The 19,911-nt window shown below is 39.2% G+C and overlaps 1 protein-coding gene across 6 annotated transcripts in view; it reads right to left on the bottom strand.

The window, feature by feature from the left end:
• Sema1a (semaphorin 1a) overlaps positions 1-19,911 on the bottom strand; it is a 366,157-nt gene that overhangs the window by 151,866 nt on the left and 194,380 nt on the right. For 3 of the 6 annotated variants that reach the window (XM_083081468.1, XM_083081469.1, XM_083081470.1), the window contains exons 3-10: positions 17,503-17,599; positions 14,602-15,011; positions 11,006-11,094; positions 9,469-9,610; positions 8,688-9,036; positions 7,312-7,925; positions 7,021-7,231; positions 6,121-6,949 (exon numbers count right to left, since the gene is read on the bottom strand). In XM_083081468.1, coding sequence (XP_082937594.1) covers positions 6,646-6,949; positions 7,021-7,231; positions 7,312-7,925; positions 8,688-9,036; positions 9,469-9,610; positions 11,006-11,094; positions 14,602-15,011; positions 17,503-17,599 — 2,216 coding nt within the window. In that variant the 3' untranslated portion in view covers positions 6,121-6,645. Of the gene's footprint in view, positions 1-5,068; positions 6,950-7,020; positions 7,232-7,311; positions 7,926-8,687; positions 9,037-9,468; positions 9,611-11,005; positions 11,095-14,601; positions 15,012-17,502; positions 17,600-19,911 lie in introns of those variants that run through there. The other 3 variants (XM_083081474.1, XM_083081472.1, XM_083081471.1) reach the window with 3 other exon arrangements.

The following is a 19,911-nucleotide window of genomic DNA, read 5'->3' as shown; positions in this document are numbered from 1 at the left end:
ATCGGATCAATTGACCTGTATCCGTATGTATATGTGTCGCACACGCAACTGCGTGTGTGTACATGCGTAGAGCGATATAATTGCGATGATTTCACAGAGAATCTTAAACGCTAAAAATCGATACCGTGGCCTTCCGATTTTAAAAATGCTACCTTAATGTACAGCTTATGTCTTTTGTCGCCTTCCTCGCGTCGTGTCGGACGATTATGCGTCTCGCAAACCACCGATCTCGCAAACGGCATGACGTGTGAACGCGTCTATAACGAGTAATACAAGAGTAATAACATACGATTGGATAACGAGTAGCGTGCGGCGAACGCAATCGTGACGTTCACGAGATCCGAACATGTGATTCCCGGATGCGTGTGTCGATTCGCCGGATATTCGCCAGGTCGAGGAAGGTGTATCATACCCGACACACCACGTGACGATATTAAATGTACATGACAATGAAAAATCTCACGGCAGTAAATTCGACTCGATCGAATTTCCGGCAAACGATCACCTCCGGACGAGCGCGATTGATCGAGACTAATCGTTGAACGACGATTTCGTCTTAACAAAGAGGAACCGCGAGAATGTACACGCATATCTCGATCCAAGTGAGCCGACAAACACACGTTACACGCACACTTCGCACTCGCGGTGTTTTTTCTCGCCTTCTGATGCGTGTCTGAAGAGAATTTTCTCTTCGTTCGTCGGCCGATGCCGCCGAAAATGACGACGACGACAACCACGGCGACGGTACGAAATATAAACCAGAGTGTACCAGAGTCACACATTTGGGCGCCTTTCCGCGAACGGTTACTTTAAGGATACACATGGCCGATTAAATATACAGGATCGGCTTTTTAAAGTAGCGCATGCTTGCCGAGCGGTCGCCTCCGTCGGGACGCACACTTCGCACGCCGAGCTTCTAGTTAATTACAGTAAAAAATAGCGTAAACGGCACTGTATTAGGAAGAAGCAAAATACATGTTACATTCTCGTTATTTTATCGTTGATAAATGCTATAGTGTTTTTTTTTTTCTTTAAAAATCTTCTGGTATCGCAATATTGTTATTACATCATTATGATTACTCTTAAGTATTAATTATCATATTGTTATTATTATTAATATTACTATTATTATTAGTGCTCGCTCATTTTACAATGTCATGTGTGTAGGGGGGAAGGGGGCCGGCGCGTCCAGTACATCCCCCGTCGGAAAAAAACATCGACACTCTTTCTCACGCTTGTCAAACTGTGAACGCACGCCAGGGGTGGGGGCGGAGGGGGGGGGCGAGAACGATGAATACAGTCATCCCCCATCGCCCTTTTTTTTCATCGATTCTGCACTCCTTCTCACTCCTTAATTACAAAGCGCGAAACGGGAATCCCATTCCTCCGCGGTCGGTTGTCGCGTTTTTAATGATTAACAGTCGCGAGATTTTGGCCGTCGTGGCAATGGAGTTTTCGATGAAACGCGAATTTCGAAAAATACAATGTCCTCTCTTTTTTTCTCTCGACTCTTACATATACACATATCTATATATATATTATATATGTATATATATACTCTTTCCTCTCTTATGGTATGCTACACTTTAAATGGAACGTCTGATCGGCGAAATCCTCCGACGGCTGGAAATTGGTGGGGGCGAGGGGAGGGAACGGGTGGGGAGGGACAATGGGGAGATGACCGCGAAGAGAAGAAGACTCCCGTTTCGGATATTCAACGCTAGTAGTAAATTTGTTTAACATTAGGTACTAATTCTCTCCTTCTCTCTCATTAAGTGACTTACAATTCGTACAACTCGCCTATCATGTAAAACTATGACGCCTAAGATGTCCGAATTAACGCTAGATCTCGATAATAATCAGATCGGATAAATTAATAGTCGTAACTGTGTATGTATCAACTAGGCTAGACTTCGACGGAAAAATATATTTATAAAAAGTTATAATATCATTAATATATATACGTTTCAAGCGTTCTATATATATATATATATTTATTTATATATATATACTCATTTATTTATTTATATTTATTTATATATTTATATATTTATACGTATGTGTGTACCATATTACTAATCTTCTACTTATCTCTAGCTTCCACATCCTCGCGCGAATCGCATCTGTCATGCATACTTATTTTTTATCCGATCCCCCTTTAATCAAGAAGATATCTTGTGGTTTCCTAAGATTCATGTCTCTCTCTTTCTCAATTTATAAGTAACTGGCTAAACTCGTTTCCGTTAAATATACAGACAAATAACTCGCACGGATTCGAGAGATTGAAACGAAATAATGCATGAAACACATTGTTACGTCTTCCGCGATATTCATTAAACGCAAATCACGCGAAGCTTATAATCGAATAACGTTCTTTACATCTCGTCCCCGTTATAACAATGCCGAACAAACGAACTCATTTATACGGAATCGAGAATCGCTCAAATCGGCTTCATTCGATCGCGTCATTGTCTTGGATGGAATCCGTTCCTTATTGGCTTAAACAACATGAACGTTTTACGAGCTCCTTGAACACGTTTTCTTTTTTACAAATCTTCGTCTTTTTATTTATTTTTCTTTTATTAAAGCATCAACGCTTGATAGCAATATCGTAAGCTTATTAGATTTCTGACTTTTTTTTTTTTTTTTTGAACACCGAGCTATCGCTACGTCTCATTATCTTTCTCCCTCTTCCTGTCGTTCATTCTTTCGCTCACCAGATATACTCATACACACACACATACGCAATATACATATACGCATACACATGCATACACACACACACACATACAGACAGACAGACAGACATTCTTTTCCTTTCTTTCGTTCTCTTTTGAAAAATATTTCGTGGTGCACAAACGCTGTCTTTCATGCATTACTTGATTCCAACGTTTAGTAGAATTCTACGATCTTAATATCGCGAGTGTCTCCCAACTAGTATGTCTCATCAACATGATTATTAAAACTCGCTAATAAGGTGAACATCCTTACACGTGTACTTCTCTTGTGTCAGATTCGCGTGTCGCGTATGCGTGCGCGTGTTCCTGTATAACCGTGTTCAAGTCTACATATGTGCAAGGGGGCCACCTTCCTATCGTTAATGAATACCATTTTGTGCGCCTTCTCGAACGATTAACCATCACAATGTGTGACCAACGATGTTTAGTTTACAATTAATATCTTTGGTATCATGCCTGAGTCTTCCGTTTACAAAAAAAATCACTAAACAATTATTAAAACACCTTACTCGGTACGTGTCGTATTAAACTTGGAACAAAATTTATCGTTCGCGCGATGCGAAATAAGCCATTAGAAACGCTACTTAGCTCCCGAGAGATAATTAAACGTACCTGCGAGACGACAATGAGTGTCGGATCGATTATATGGCAGCTTCGAACGTTCCACGTGGAAAACCACATGGAAGTGTCTTGTGTGAGTTCATGTTTCTGCTATCGCTACTTGTTTCAAGCACAAAGTATCGATTTTATCCTACGATTACAGTGTGCCACATGGCAGTTTAGATATTCCAACAACAATTTTCAACATATTGTTTGACAGTCATTAGAACAATGATATTATAGGTGTGTTCATCGCCGTTTTCATTTTGCGGATCTCGCGCTGAAAGAGATTATCGATTGTTAACAGCAAAGAGTTAATAATTTGCTTTTTGCAACTTTGATAAAATTCCGTTAGCTTCTGGACGAAGCATAAAGAATAATTTGTGCTTGGAACGGAAAACACACACACTTAAAAAAGTTTGATCAAAATGTCTCTACGTATATCGCCAAAGAAAAAAAATGCTTCTCATCCATGCCGATTGTATAAAAATTTGATAAAATTTGTAAGAAAAGGAGAAATATTGAGATTCGCCATTAGGGGATTTGTTCAGTCTTACGGTTTAAGGGATGATTTTTCGACGAGCTCTCGAGATATATTTTAACGTCAAATTAATATGAATTAAGTGAAATTTAATGATTAGTAAAAAAAAAGAGGCAATATAATAGAATTTACAAAAATTTTACAACCTGTAGTATAGTCTGTATCCGTGTACTTGTGTAATTGTGTGCGTGTCAAAGAGTTCAGGTTCGATTGTTCACAAAATTCCACAATCGATGAAAGACAATCTGCTGGAATGTAGAGATTTTTCGCGACACCGTGGAATTGCAGGGGACCGAGATGTCGATGAGAGCTTGGTATAACCGTACATATGCGTAAAATAGATACGAGAAATCGTACGAAAACATTATTTATACAAAGCATAGCGACGAATTCTTGTGAACAAAAGACCGTGAGTTTTATCACTGCGCTTGTCTCGTCTCAGATCCGTCGAGAGAGCCCCTGAATCAAAAACCCTCTCCACGTCTCTCCTATCCTCCGATGCTCGGAAAGCATCTCATATAGAATATATCACATACACGTTTATTTCTAAACACACCGAAATAAGAAGCACTTTAAGATAGATGTCTACTTACTTACACCATCGGGCCCAGGTTAGATGGACTGATTTTCATTTCGTTTTCGTTTTCTTTTTCTTTTTAACTCCTAATTGATGTATATGCTTTTTTATATATGTATTATGTACATATAAGCGCTGTGCCTCACTTTTTTTCTTCCACTCTCTTTCTCTCGTTCTCTATTACGTATATGTGCAGGCGTTGAGAACGCGCGTCTCCGAAGCGTACACAGAACTAGATGAACCGACATTCACAAACGAGAAACTAGAAGTTAGTATCGTTTTCCGCGCGCGCACGACGACTACTTTAACGTATATTATAGACAGCAGCAACATAGTCTGTATTTGTTAACTGCTATCATTGGATACATCAATTAACGCATCCTTAATTCACGCAATATAGCAATCTCCACGATTTTATGATTCAGATTTCTGATTAATACGATAACAAAATATTACGAAATTAAGAGAAAGAAAACATTAAGATGAGTGAATTGCATTTAGAAATGGCGAATTTTTACTAACACTTTTAAAAATTACTTTATCATGTCCGAGTAAAACTTGGAATGTAATAATTTTCATGTGGTATATAAACGTATAAACGTATCTTATACATACAATTTATAAAATAATATATATTCATCAATATATTAAATATGTTACAAATAAAATACATAACAAAGTTACAAAATTACAAAATAAAATAGGACAAATAAAAGAACAAGTATAAAGATAGAGATGTTATTATATACAATTAATTAAATGCATTAATCTCCATTTGGCCAATCGCGAAAAACATTTGGCCAACAAACGTCGATAATCGTCATGATCGTCTTTAATTTCGAGGCACGCAGAAGTGTTACGTGATCTATAATGGCACTATCAATCACTCGTATTAAATATTACAACGTTAGAAAAATTGCGTGTTTCGAGCTTGCGGATAGTCTCCTTTAATTGACTTTATGAAAAAAGCCTCATCATAGTACTATGTTGTGTAGCTTTACAATTACACATATCGACTTTGATATTAACTGTCAATTAATAAAATAGTGGAGATTACGACATTTTATTGCGAGCCGCCGCGTAACGTTCGCACTATTTTGTCAATCGAGCCTAATTACCAAACTTTACTCGAGTTTTTATACGTTCGAGCATCGATAATCGTAGAATTTCTTTCTTTTCTTCTTTATTCTACTTGCTCATTCTTTTGCGAATTAGTGCTAAAGATCTAAGATAATCGACAATCGCTATATGCTAAAATGTTTGCGCTTGCCTTATTTATTCTTCAACATGCATGGATAATCAAGTTATTGATCAAACGTAACGTCCACCGTAACGTCCACGTTTCCGGTTGGAATGTCGTTTCTATGAGAATTATGAAATGCTGTATCATGATATTACTTATAATGATACGTAAATGGGCAAAAATAAACTGCCCTATGCACAGAATTGCTCGACTCGACGTTTCTCAATGCGATAAACAACCGATTCATAAAATAATTTCCTTGATCTCTTGATTTCTGTTATAGTACAAACAAACGATAACATGTAAACTCGATCGATGCGAAACTTCAATATTTCAACTCTTCGTTAATTATCAAAACAAATATCAGTGTCAAAATAAAAATCACAAACAGAAATAAAGATTGAATATAAAAGAAACATACCGCAACATCCATTGAAGTAATGCGACATTTCTGACCAGGAAATTATTCTCTTGATTATTCAATTTATACATTTCGGAATAACGCGCTAGGACTGTAGAACGCTTTCTCTCTCTCATCCCCTCGCGTCATCGAGCAGAAAGCAGAATATGACGACCATCGTGATGACGGCGATGATGGTGATGACGACGACGACGACGATGGCGGCGACGACGACGATGACGACGACGACTATGATCGATAGATGAAACTGCAGGGTGGTGTTGGTGGCGGCGGTGGCTGTTGACCGCTCATGGCAATCGGTACGAGGGTAGGCGAGGGTGACGAGGAGGGAGGGGACGGGGAACTCGATGATACGCTCGACGATGGCGAGGGCGATTCCAATGCCCTCGGACCGGCGAGCTCACGATTTGACTGTCCCCCGGACGTCACAGCGCGACTACTTCTGCTGGCCGACGTCGCGTTGTGGCGATTGCGCGCTGGCCGTCCTAGGCTCCGGTGACGGCCACCCCCCTCCTCGCTCGTTTCTCAGAGATAAACCTTCTTGACGCTGCGCGTGGTCGCAAAGCCATCGGTGCGGCGATACGCATCGCCTTGATGGGAGCGCAGAGTGCCAAAATTGTCGCCGCGCGGTCCTCCGCGGAAACCGTAACCGTCCGGAAATTGAAAGAGAGTCTCCGTGGGCGTCGGCGGTGGTTTCCTCATGGTACCTTTCGGAGATTGAAGCTTCGGCGGTTGCGGAACCAGCACCGGCTCCGCATAGGTCACCTCTTCCTGCGGTAACAGCTTTGGCTCGGGCGCCAATCTGCTGAATGTGGATAGGCAAACATTACTAAGAGCGGCAAATTGAAAAATTATTCCTCCGCAGAGATCGGTTTTTTAACATCGAAATGAATATCCTACCTATTCACGTTTTGTCGTTGTTCAAAATATTCATATTCCGTGTCTGGATAGGGTAGATTGTCGTCCTCGTCTTTCCTACACTTTCTGCCACACAAATAACCGGCCACAAAACCAACAAACAACGCGGCTAATGCACCGGCCACCACGGCCATCACTAGAGTTTCCACAGAGTATTGTGGAGGAGGTGTGTCAGCTGCGGATACTTCCGGACCTGCAAATAATAGAATATTAATTCAAATATGTAGAAAAGAAAACTGAATTTACACAAGCGGATTTATAAATCAAGGGTACCTGAATTGGCTTGTTCCTCGTCCTGCATGATATTGATAATTTCGCCGCCCGGATTGTCTTTGTTTGGTATCGAATCTTGTGGAAACTTGTTATTGTTGGCGGATATAGCGCCGACGCTTCCGGCATCCTTGTTGAGGCTCTTGCCAGGTGGGCAGGATGTATGTGTTCCCGTCGCAACGCTTTGCAGGAACCTGTTAGCATCTGTCGATGCCGGGCCCACCAACGCCCTGCACTTGCCCTCCACCTTATCCCAGGCGCAATACGGATCCTGTAGGGCGACGCACTCACTGCAGGATAATATCCTGTCGCTGTAGCATCGATGGAGTCTTAGCGCCTGCACTTGACTGTCGGCGATGACGACCAATCGACCATCCTCGAGGCCGTCGCCTGCCTGAGAGGCTCGGACTACCTTGATTCCGCGAACCGGCACCGTTTGCGGGAAAGCTTGTATTTCCTCGATCACAACCGGACTGACTTTCTGATGAGAATCGGCGGATTCGGCATTTACCGCCTTGATCACTTTGCCATTGTCCGTGCCGATAAACAGAACGTCATAAGTCTTGCCACCCGGAGTCTTCACTTGAGGATCCACAGCAATCTGGGTGAACCTGTAACTAAGATAGGGTAAAAATACGTTATCGAAATAATCTGTAACATCGACACGAATGTGTCTTCATATTTTGTAAAAAAATTCTTTGAGATATTTTTGTTCAACATTCCAAGATTTTCAAATTATTTTAATGCAACTTTCTAAAATAAGTCTTTTCATTGTATGCATTTTCTAATATTTTTCAATCATATGAAAAAAAAATGTGGAACCTTTCAAGTTTCAAGTACTAGATTTGTAAATGTACTGAAAAAACTGAATAACTTTCATAACATCTTTTTTACTTGCATAACATTTTCATTTTTTTTAATCAATAAAAAGTATAATAAAATATATATATTGCATATTCAATATTTTGTTAAAACATTGAATATAAAAATAGAAATAAATATATATTTATGTATATTTTAAACGAATAATTCACCCTTTTCAACTGTTTACAAAATAAGAGCAAAATTTCAAGATCAAATTTTTTTTTATCTCAATAAAATGCCATTTTTATCTCAATGAAGAGAATTTCAGATTTTCAATGTTTTTCCAGGGAATAAACACCCCGAATAAGCGATCGATTTATGTTATAATTTACTTGCTGCGTTTCGCTGCATGGAAGAAAAAAAATAAGCCAATACAGATGTCTACAACGCCAAAGATATAACAACATAATAAATGCAACGATGATAAATGCAAGACAAAATTCTAAACGTGTGTGCACGTCATTTGCGTTCAAATTGAATTTTGGTCCGAGATTGCTCGAGTGACTTTAACTTACTGGAAACTGGTGCGTATAACGATCGGCTGGCCAAAGAAGCTCGGCACCGATTCATCCATCAACGAATGCGTATTGATAAAGTTAAGCGTCAGATCCGGCAACGTGCGCGAGTCGTTGGTGCACTGCCCGGGTCGCGGATCCGGTACCTTCGTGTCCTGCACCGGCAGCCAGTTGGAGTTCAGGGCGCTCTGCTCCTTGAAATTACCGGCGAAGGTATCGGCGATATCCTGCAGCGAGAAGGCGCACACCGCCGAACCGCTTATGCTGTTCACCGGCGTCGTAAATGTGCCGTAGATGAGTTGCGCCGATGTTCCGCCGTACTGACCCGATATTAACTCGGTCGTTGACTCTGCAATCGAGATAGTCTTCAAATTACTTGGAGAAGAACGTATTCTCATGATCGTGTAGTGGTTTAATCTTATATCCACGTATGAATTCTTTCTAAGAATAGCACCCGAACATTTCTATTAAAATAAGTATCAACGCTAGAGATTTCTTGAATTAAAAAATTTTAATATAAAAATCAATATAATCATTAAATTATAGGATATGAAAATTGAAAGAATTTCCGCGAACCAAGTTTAAGGATTAAACAGCTAACTCGATAAAGGAAAGGTATATGAATAAATAGAGATATCAATGATTTATCAATATTATGATGCACGATAAATCAAGATTCTTTTATCGATTATACAGCAAAGTGAATTTGCATCCACTATACTCGGATGGAGTGATAGATTAAAGAGCTTACGTGATTCATTGCGTGCATCTGTTTACTTACGTATCTCATTAAAGTAAAATGGGAAGTCTCCGGTAACGGAACAATTGAGACGCGACTTCAGGAAGGACGTCCACCTGTTACGGAAACGATGCGGTCCACCTCGGTCGTATTTACAGACTCGTGCTACGCGAGAGTACACGGCCTGCGAATGTAAAGATCGCCGCAAGTAAATTACACTGTGAATAATGTGAAATAAGGAAATTTTATTTTAAAAAAATATGTCAGGGGAGAGAGAAAAAAGGATAGACGAGGCAACCTGGTTTTAGTTTTTATGCGCGTAATTAAAGTGACACGCACGTTCTCAACAGCACAAAGCGTCCCGTGAAAGGTTGTGAAACAAACAAAATATTGTAGCTTCCAAAATTTTTGAGAAAATATAATTCGCTAGATGTACCCGGGTCACGTAAAGGGGATAAAACACGACGCTAACGATTTAGGGAAGAATTTATCGCGTATCCATAATTAAAATAGAAGGAATATTTCGCGAGGAATATATAAACGAATGTAAAACGAAGAAAAAAAGAAATGAAACGCGCGAGCGTTCGCGATTTCGAAATAAATTATTTTACTCGGCTCCGCCGAGATTATAAATTTATTCTCCGAATCGCGTATAAAATTTCTCCGGGACATTCGCCGCGCCAGAGAGGAGAAATCGCAATCTTTACTCGTAATACGTCGGGTTCCAACTTTTTCTCCCGTCTGGAATCTGCCGGATTTATCTTTCGCTTCGTCACATAAAATTATGCGTCATTATCAGAAGGTACGGAAAGCTCGGATCCGAGTGCAGCCTTTGACAATAAGCCGAGAGCCTGATTTAAGCCACGATGAGTCCAACGTCCGCAACTTTTCGTTGCGTGCGCGGCGCGTCGCGTCCGCGAGAACGAGCGCGTCTTTGTGTAAGAGAGGAGGAAGTGACGCGCCTCTAAAAGCCGATTTTCAATGCGAAACGACGGGCGAAAGAAGCGTAATCGTCTTACTCGGACGTTAAAAATCGACCGGGCAGAATAACAGCGCGGCTACGAACTTTCGCGAAACTTTTGTGCGTATTATATCCGACTCCGACGCGAAAGTTAATCTTATCCGCGCGACTGCGATTCTCTTCTACCCCATTGTTATCCGTTGACCGTACGCTAATTTGGCGAGGAAAATATCGCGATTGGACTTTTATAGTCACGAGCGAGCTTTTATCGTCAAAATCCGATCATCGGAATGATATATATATATAACTTTAGACAGCGAGCATTAAATTTTAGCCGCAAAAGTGGTGCAATGAAAGATGAAACTAATGACATTTAAATCGCTACTTAAATAAATTTAATTTTCAGTGAATCTATTTAAGCTATTTAAGCTAGTGTCGCTTCTCTTAATTGCAGATCGATTATTACGGTCATTATAATTCACAAATGCGTTTATCATATTCTATGAAAGCTGGAATTTTTGGATACGTTTCTCCGTATAATGTACATATGATTTTTCTCTTTTCAAAATGTATCCAAAAAAAGGAGACATGCGATATTAATCGCCGACGATTTCTTACCTTGCCGCAATTGATATATTCTACAGCAGTCTCTCTAAAGAAGAAGTAGACGAAATCTCCTTGGGACATGGAGCTCACAAAGTTGGGTGCTGCAATTAGAATATGTAACCATTATTACTAACTACTATTGCCACCGCGTGCGAAGATAGTAAATGGCCCCATAAATTCCCTTTATAAATAAATGAACGTAATAACCACCTACTGGAACGCAATCGATGGTGTGTAATAAAGCAGACAACGCTCATACAGTATCCTGAAAATAAGGAGGAAAATCTCGACGCGATTTATTTAAAAACTCATTTCTACTCGAGACTGTTCGGTGAACATTAATTCTTGCGCGTTCGAATGGCTCGAGAAGTTAATGACGACGTTGGTACGGTTATTTATGTTAACGAATGCCCCGCTTAGCTTGATTGTACAATTAATTTCGGAATAATCGCGATAATTAATTTAACGCAATTACGACGAGTTAAGCGCATCAAGACATTCACGTTGACAAACGACATATTAGCCCGTTATTAATGCTCGAGAATTATGCGCGACACTTGTGCTGATCGCTTTACCGGTATAAAATAATGAACGCGAAATGCGAGAGTGAATCAAAACGCGCGGAGAAGAGTTTACGACGCGGACGCGAAAATTTAAGTTACACAACGAGACGTTTCCCCATCGTTGATGGTAGCATCGTACATACGCGACACTCGGTACACGCGTACTCCGGGTAACTTCCATCGTCAATAAGCCGGCTACGCGTATATAAAGGGCCCTTTTATTTTCTCTCTCGGTTATTTCAACGCCGTCGCCCGGTAAAGCGTTGCCGCCGCCACGTCGCGGTTCCGCCGTCTCGGTCGGCCGCCCGATAAAGTGGGAAAACTTTATCGATTTATTAACTTGACAGGGTTTTCATAAGCTTCTTAGGATTCATAAAGTAATATTAATCTCGCCGTGCCACGTAGGTATATCCGAACGACCCGTCGCTCTCCGCCCCATAAATTCTCCTCGTTTTACCCAACCCCTTGGCGAGAGAGTTCTCCTTCAGCTCTCTTACTCTATGTTCCTCTCTCTTTCTCTCTCTCTCTATCTGTCGCCGCCGGTTCGTTTCCTTCCTTCCTCGCTTCCTTCCTTCCCGCCTTGCGACCCATGTCGCATTTAACTGCACCGCCGTCGAGACAAAGTGCTGCAGAAAATTCACGGTAGGGACTTTCTCGAAAGAGGGGAAACACTACCTTCGCTCTCCTGGTTTCACCTTTCGTCCGCGATCGATTAGAAAAATGCTTCTCTAGATGTCACGCGCGTCATCAAGTCCGCGTCTCATCTGGAGCCAATCGTCCGGAGATTTTCGATTCGCGATTTGTCGGAGGAACGACGGGGTGGGTAGGGCGAGCGGCGGGATAGAATTGAATTTTCGACGGACGGAGAGAAAATCAATATTGTTCAACGGGTGGAGAAACTTGATTAGCGCTCTCGTACACCGTTCAATTAAAATACCCTAGCGGACCCCGAAGGTCCCCGCCGTCTCCGCCTTGAGCAAAGTGACGTATCAATTTTAACGCCACAACGAGAAGACGGTACTTTGAAGTTTCGTACAATACACTATAGCATATAACGTTGAGAAAACCAGTTTTTAATTTATTAAATCCACAAAGGAAGAAGAAGAGAGTTTCCCGTACAAGCAAACGAATATATGAACTCTAATGTCGGACAAACAAAGATGCAGGAATAATCGTAGAAATCATATCGTCTATCAGCGTGAAATCTTTCAGAAAGATAAAAATCTGTTAATTCAAATCGTGTTTTAGTTAAGAAAAAAGAAACGTGCGACAATATATTGAAAAATATGCAAAATATGCGCAAATAAACTCTAGACATTTTATTCAGAAAAAACCGATGGCATTTAAAAAGTCATGCTTCTTCTCTTGTTCTCGGTATTTGTATGGCAACGCAACGGAAGCGTATTACAGACTTGAGGGTAAATTTCGAGGCGATAGATACGACAAGAGGACTGCGCCTTCATTACACAAGTTCGAAATATCCGTGAAATAATCTTGGACCAAGCTTGGGGGAGGAGAGGGGAGAGAGAGAGAGAGCTTAGAGAATTATATACACATGTAGTTAATCTCGGAATTACACGTGTAGATTAGAGACATCACTGGAAGAAAGAAAGAAAGGATCACGCTCGGTCGCGATTCGATCGCATGACATTTAGTGAATAATTTCCCGATGCGCACGTCGGATTTTCAAAGTCGGCCAGGTGCGCCGACACTGGAAGCCGAAACTTGGCGTGTAAATATTGAATCGAACTCGCAGTTGAACTTTAATGGACACGGATATGTATTATGCGGGCGCCGCCGCGTGACTCTCAAACATTCAGACACACGTTTACCTTCCGGCTGAGAGGTATCACGAGGTTTGACAGCAGTGTAACGAGGTCGATAATGGATAACAATTATGTTGTGCTGGAATATTAATACGATAATTCCTGAAGTTGGTGAGCGCGATAAAACGACGTGATTAAAACTGCATGAGAACGATAATGAGATATAATAGTCGCCTTGATGGCAATTTGACAAACAAATTAATGTGAGTTGTGCATGTTGAATAAAAATTTTGTATTTTTGAATTTGGAATTTTGTACTTTTATTTGCTTTATTCGAGAATCTTTCGATATCTTTCTTTTTCATAGGAAATTTCTTCTGATTTATTGATTATTTTTATAGGATATTGGCTAATCCATTACTATTTCAAACTTTTTTAATTAAATTTTGAATACATAAATAAAGTTACCGAAATTTATATATATAATATTAATCTCGATCGACTTTTGCGTAAATTTACATAGATATTTTCGATGAATGCAACTGTTATCTTATTATTAAGAAATCCAAATTTCGCACAGAACCGCCGCATTAAATGTCAACACAGAAATGTCAATTTTTAGATGATGCGATTAATAGATCCGTCACAACAATTTCTCGCGATTCGAAAGTAATAATTGAATTAATACACAAATTATCGCATCTCTGATTGTAAGTCGCCCGTCGAATATAGATGGCTCAATTATTAGTTTGATCCAATTGTGCTCTTATAATCATTAAAATCGTAAATAAGGCTATTTTGTCTTCAATACTCTCGTTATTTTAGAAGATACGACGAAATATGATGAATAAGTAAAATTAACTGAACTATATTCGTTTCTGAAATAAACATTTTGTCCTATAAACAATAGGACAAAATGTTTATTTCAGACCCTTCTTCCAAATAAGTCTTGGTTTTGTAAAATAATATTAGAAATTATTACATTCTTTAAATAACATTGTTGCATTTTATATACTTTATATTACCGCATTAATAAGAGAGTCTGCAGTTTGATGAAAATTAATATTCAGAGTTGCGATCGTTAACTATCGACTTCGCGAACCGCACTTGTCGCCATGTCGAATTAATGGCAAAAGCGCGCTATGAAAATGAAAATTGATATCCAGAGTTGCGATCAGAGTTAAGCGCCGACTTTCAATGTAAATCAGCGGTACGCGATCATTAAGCGTCATCAATCACGGCCCACGAGGATTGACGATTGAATTAGCTTTCTCACTCACCATTCAGACTCATCGAATCGTACTGCTCGGTCTGCAGCGGTTCTCTGTAGATGATCGGGTCCATGCCGGCGAAATCGGCGACTGTGCCGGTGTAGAGTTCACCGTCGACGTAAACGAAGGTGCTGTTATGCTGCGGGTCGTACGGGCACCTCGCCTGACCGCCCTTCTCCTTCATCATCGTGTAGTTGCCCGCGTGCACCGTGTAATCACGACACATAGGCTTGAAGGCGTTGGTGGCGCACACGAACAAATTGTTCGATCCGGTCTTCACCAAGATGCGAATGTAATTCTGGCAGTTTTCCTCAGGCGTGCCCTTGACGACGCACATCTTCACGTCGGTCTCCGTCGAGTACCAGGTCAGCCTCTGCTGCTCCGTCAGATCGGTTAAGCTGAGATTATGTACGAGATTCCTGAAACGAAATTATGCGAGTCCCGATTGAATGATAGAAATCTTTTAGGAAAATTATGGATGTGTTTTAAGTAGTTGAAGAGAGAGAGAGAGAGAGAGAGAGAGAGAGAGAGAGAGAGAGAGAGAGAGAGAGATGAACTCTTTCTATAATAAAAGGAATTAAAAAAATAAAGCTTCCGAGTAATAATACAGTACAATGTATCTTAGTATTAAATTTACAAACGTGCAAAATTTGTAATTTTTACTTTTTAAACTAGTAATTCTAAAACTATTACGTATAATTTATGAAAATCTCTGAAAAAAATAAATTATAAAATGTGTGCATAGCATGTATAACAACAAGAGCTTTTCTATATTTAATTTTTTCATAACGTTAACGAAACATTTAATGAAAAAGTAAAAAATAAAAAACAGAATTCAGAATTTTATATACGTATGCATGTATAAAATTTTTTCGAGTTATTATTAAAATATTAAATTTTAAATTATATATAATAACAAGGAGAGATGTTATTTTCACGTTATTGTAACAAGTATCAGAGAATTCTAATACAGTGCATGGAGGAAAGAGGTTTCTTTAAGCTGCAAAGTTAAATACTTAAAGCAGACATGAACAGCGAAGCAAGGCTCTCTGATTAGCTAGACTTTAGCCGAGAAAGCAGCGCTTGAAGTTTCAGCAATCGATCGTTAACTCTTCTTCTTCGTTAAGTAGCCTGCCGTATGCTTAGAAGCATTTTAAAGAGGAAGAATCTGTCTCTCTCGCACTCTCTCTCTCTCTCTTCGCGTTCGTTATTGCACGAGATCGCGGCTTTCGCCGACCGCGGAATAATCATTCGAGGCATCCCGCGATTATACACCTCCGTAATATAACCCCGTGTCATGTATAACGAGCAAGAAACAAATTTTCGTATCGATACAGCGTGTGCACGGGACGCTGGCAAATCGGCCGAGCTATTAGCGTAATCCGATCAATAACGAACGAGATATATATCAGAGTTCATTCACGCACAATGCGTTTAATCCATGTACGACCTGATTATCGTCGCCGACTGATTTCAGTGTTGGAACAGCGCGCATTCAGCGTACACGAGACGTGAATAGATTTATTCTGTATACCGAGAATCCGAGAGAGGAGGAATAGGAAGAAAGCGCGTTAATCGATCGGTACCCGGGGTACGTACAATCGAATCGTCTGAATACATGCCCTAATGACGAATCAAAAAGGCCACATTTATACACGTACAATTTATACATTCACAATCGCGCGATTTGTATCTGCAATTATTTTACATTGTATCGATTAGATGTTGATACGATTATACACGTTTGTCCCTTGATGTACTTAATTACGCTTATTTTTATTTTTATGTGAAATTTCATAAGGAAAATTTATACGAAAGTAAATAGGAAAATATTCATTTTTCATGTTATTGTTGATAAAGATAGAGATTCGAAAGTTTAATCGTCGGTGATCAACTGAATATCAAGTGAATACTATAATATTTGAGGTATGATTAATTATCTCACTATCAAATATACATTACTGTACAATAATTTGCTTATGTATATTGAGCTAAATTGATTATTTATTACTCTTCAACAAATATAAAACATAATTGCAATGCGCGCATATTATACAAATCTCTTTTGAGGTGTAAATATTTGTATATATTTAGATATGTATTTATTTTAATATATGTTGTGTGTAATTTCTCTATAATATATACATATATATTATAAGTAAATTCTATTTCTCCTTCCCCTCCCCCATAAATATATATTATAAATAAAATTTTAATAGAATTTCGGCTAGTACATGACGACATCGATTAATAATGCATTTTGAAATTTGTATGTAATACGATTAACAATATTGTTATCAAACAGGAAATTCGTAATTATTGAACAAGAGAGATTCTATGGGAGGAAACAATACCTATAATTAATTTCTACGATAAAACGATCGCTATTCCTGTTTCCAAAGCTCTATTCATTCTACAGTATTAACGCTTCTGTTTACAAGCAATATATAATCTAATCAAAATATAAAATTTTAACTTTTGGAGCAATTTAACCGTTATTTTACACATGTACGGAATATGTCAATTAAATTTAATTCAACAAGATTTAACCATTATTTTATCATTTGTGAAATATGTCAACTAAATTCCAGGTCGACTTTAATCACGAGAAAAGTCAAACGAACCGGATTAAAAAAGTTACTTGCGGAAGAGTATTGAATTTACGGGGTAAAACGAGTTTACATGGAATATATAGAAGGGATTACACACTTCGATCTATCTTGAGATCACCGTCGATCTCGCACGCTTGAGCGGACAGCGATGCAATGATACGCCGGGAGATGGATAGGCGAGAGGGCGAAGAGGAAACGTAGGAGCGAGGGTGGACTAAGGGAAAGAGGAATAAGAAGAAGTAGAAGAAGAAGCGGCCCTTTAATTAAAGCACTCGCTCTAAATGAATCCTCTATTTACCTTCCGCCGACCAGGAGATAGTTCCCGTCCCTGAGCACCAGCCGAAAGTAATCTGTGTGCGTCTCGTTGCCCGTAAACCTGAACACATCCTCCGCACCTGGAAAAGAAAAGCAGAGAACGGGTTTCGGATTAGTTTTTGTTCTATCGCTTGAAAAGTGGAATTACCTTATTCTATCTAATTAGCCGTCGACGTTGCTCTTTTGTGACAGCCGACGACAGTCCTTCCCTCTCGCTTCCCGCCCTGCAACTGGGCCGGAAGCCGGCTTTAATAAGCGTAATAAGTTTTCTTTTGACCGCGAGCCCGATGAACAATGCCGATCGATTATTAGCGAATCAACTGTGAGCAATCTCCCTTAACTTTATGGCCTAGTTTATAAAAAGAAAAAAACGTCCCTCTATTATCCATTAATTATCCATTGGCCGTCGTTCGCGAAGCTCGGCAATGCTGTTTTACAAGTATTTTTTTTCTCTTCTCATCAATGTATTAAAACCGATATTGTCGAATTCGGGCGTAATCAGATATTAACAACTATTGTAAATAAAATTGCCATTTTTAAAGCTCTTAAAACTTCCTTCCTCTAAAATTATTTCTCTATCGAACGCTTTAAGCAAGAAAATGATTATGTTTAACATTAGCAAAGCAAAGCAAAATTAATGGATACCTCGCCATGTCCCGAATGTAATAAGCAAGAATTTTCGGGGCAATCAGGGCCGCAGCAATCTCGAATTCGGATAGTGTATATAAACCGTTATTGATGCAATAGCGAGTGAGGGGGAAGGTAAATTTATTAAACAAAATAGATTGTATTAGTATATCATACAAGAGAAACATATTAATTAATATTATATTTAATAATATTTTAATATGCAAATCATAATTATTATACATTGTAGTCTATTCTCGTTCATGTGAAGGATATATCAAAAAAGTGTTATAAAACTTTTTTAATTTTGCTAATTTTGTAAGCATCCGATGCACATTATCGATTTTCGATTGCTTTATTTGTGTGCGAGTATAACAATTATGTCATGTACGCACGAATATCAATTAGAAAATTTTCTTTAGCCTCGAGATTCCAATGTCATCGAAAGAGAACAGACCATATAATTAAAAGTGTAATTATCAGACGAGCCTGTATCCTGATGTCACTCAAATGATTAAAGTTGTGTATCCGGCGATCGTAATTCAAGCCAGAGGTAAGAATACACTTAACGCCATTCAACCGTAACAGGCAAGGAAAAAATATGAATTGCAAACGATTAAACGATTCTTGAAGAAATAAATATTCTTTTAGGGAAAAAGATACTTTATTCATTATTATAAAGCTGTGTTACTCGTAAAGATTTTCTATAAAAATTGTCAAAAATGACTGCGTGATTAAGAGATAAAATTTCACGTCAAATATAATATATGCTTTAAATCATTCGTCAGCTCGGATAAAGCTCCAATTACAATATAATTTAAAGAGCATTACAACAAACATTTAAATAATCTAGCTAATTACGTTACGTTTAAATATGATTAAATGACCACATGTGAATCTCATTTATTGAAATACGTATGATAATTATTCCGGGCTTTGCACATTTAACTGCCACTCAATGTCAACCACTGGACCACCCTATATACCTCATTTATGTAATTCTAGTCATGGATATATACGTATGTATGTCGCAAGCACAAGTTAGCGTCAGATATCATATAATTACAAATGTTTGTTAAATAATAACATTTAGAAAATAAACCGGCCGATCATTTTAAATGTTATTTAACAAATATTTGTACTTGTTTGGCATTTTAATCGTTCATTTGCCGTATTTGTTGTATAACACGCGCGATTACATATTTTTCTTCGCAGGGAAAACATTTACTCTCGGATGCGTGTTCTATAAAATCGTCTCCTCTTCGTTCAAGATCGATTATCATCGAGATATATCAATATCAACCGATTTCTACGACTAAAAGCGTGTTCTCTCATCCGGTACATGCAATTTAGGTCATAGAGATACAAAGCAATAATAGCAACAACAACAACAACACTGCCGATGAACGGATGCAATACCGAAAGCAGGCCATTATCGGAAGCATCATACGTCTTGCCGTAGAAACGAATTAACGTCATGTTGCCGAGCGTTTCATTCGTGCCGCTTGACCGAAGCGCGAGACAGAGAGAGAGAGAGAGAGACCAGATGGATGGGCACCCAGCTGATATAGAGAGAGACCAAACGGGGGGTTGACGTGTACAGAGCGAGAGGGAGCGAGAGGAGGCTGAGAGGACGCGCGATGGATCGACGGACGGTTAAATAGAGGCAACGTACTATTCCTATCCTCTTTCTCTGATTGCCTCCGAAATTAAACGGATCGAGTGTGTCCCGTAACTCCCATCAACTCCCGGGCTTACTCGGTTA

This window comes from Camponotus vicinus, unplaced genomic scaffold, assembly GCF_025532165.1.
Source record: "Camponotus vicinus isolate PSW18456_S1 unplaced genomic scaffold, iyCamVici1.0 SCAF_11, whole genome shotgun sequence".
Classification (NCBI taxonomy): Eukaryota; Metazoa; Arthropoda; class Insecta; order Hymenoptera; family Formicidae; genus Camponotus; species Camponotus vicinus.
This window is presented reverse-complemented; position numbering and strand designations above follow the sequence as displayed.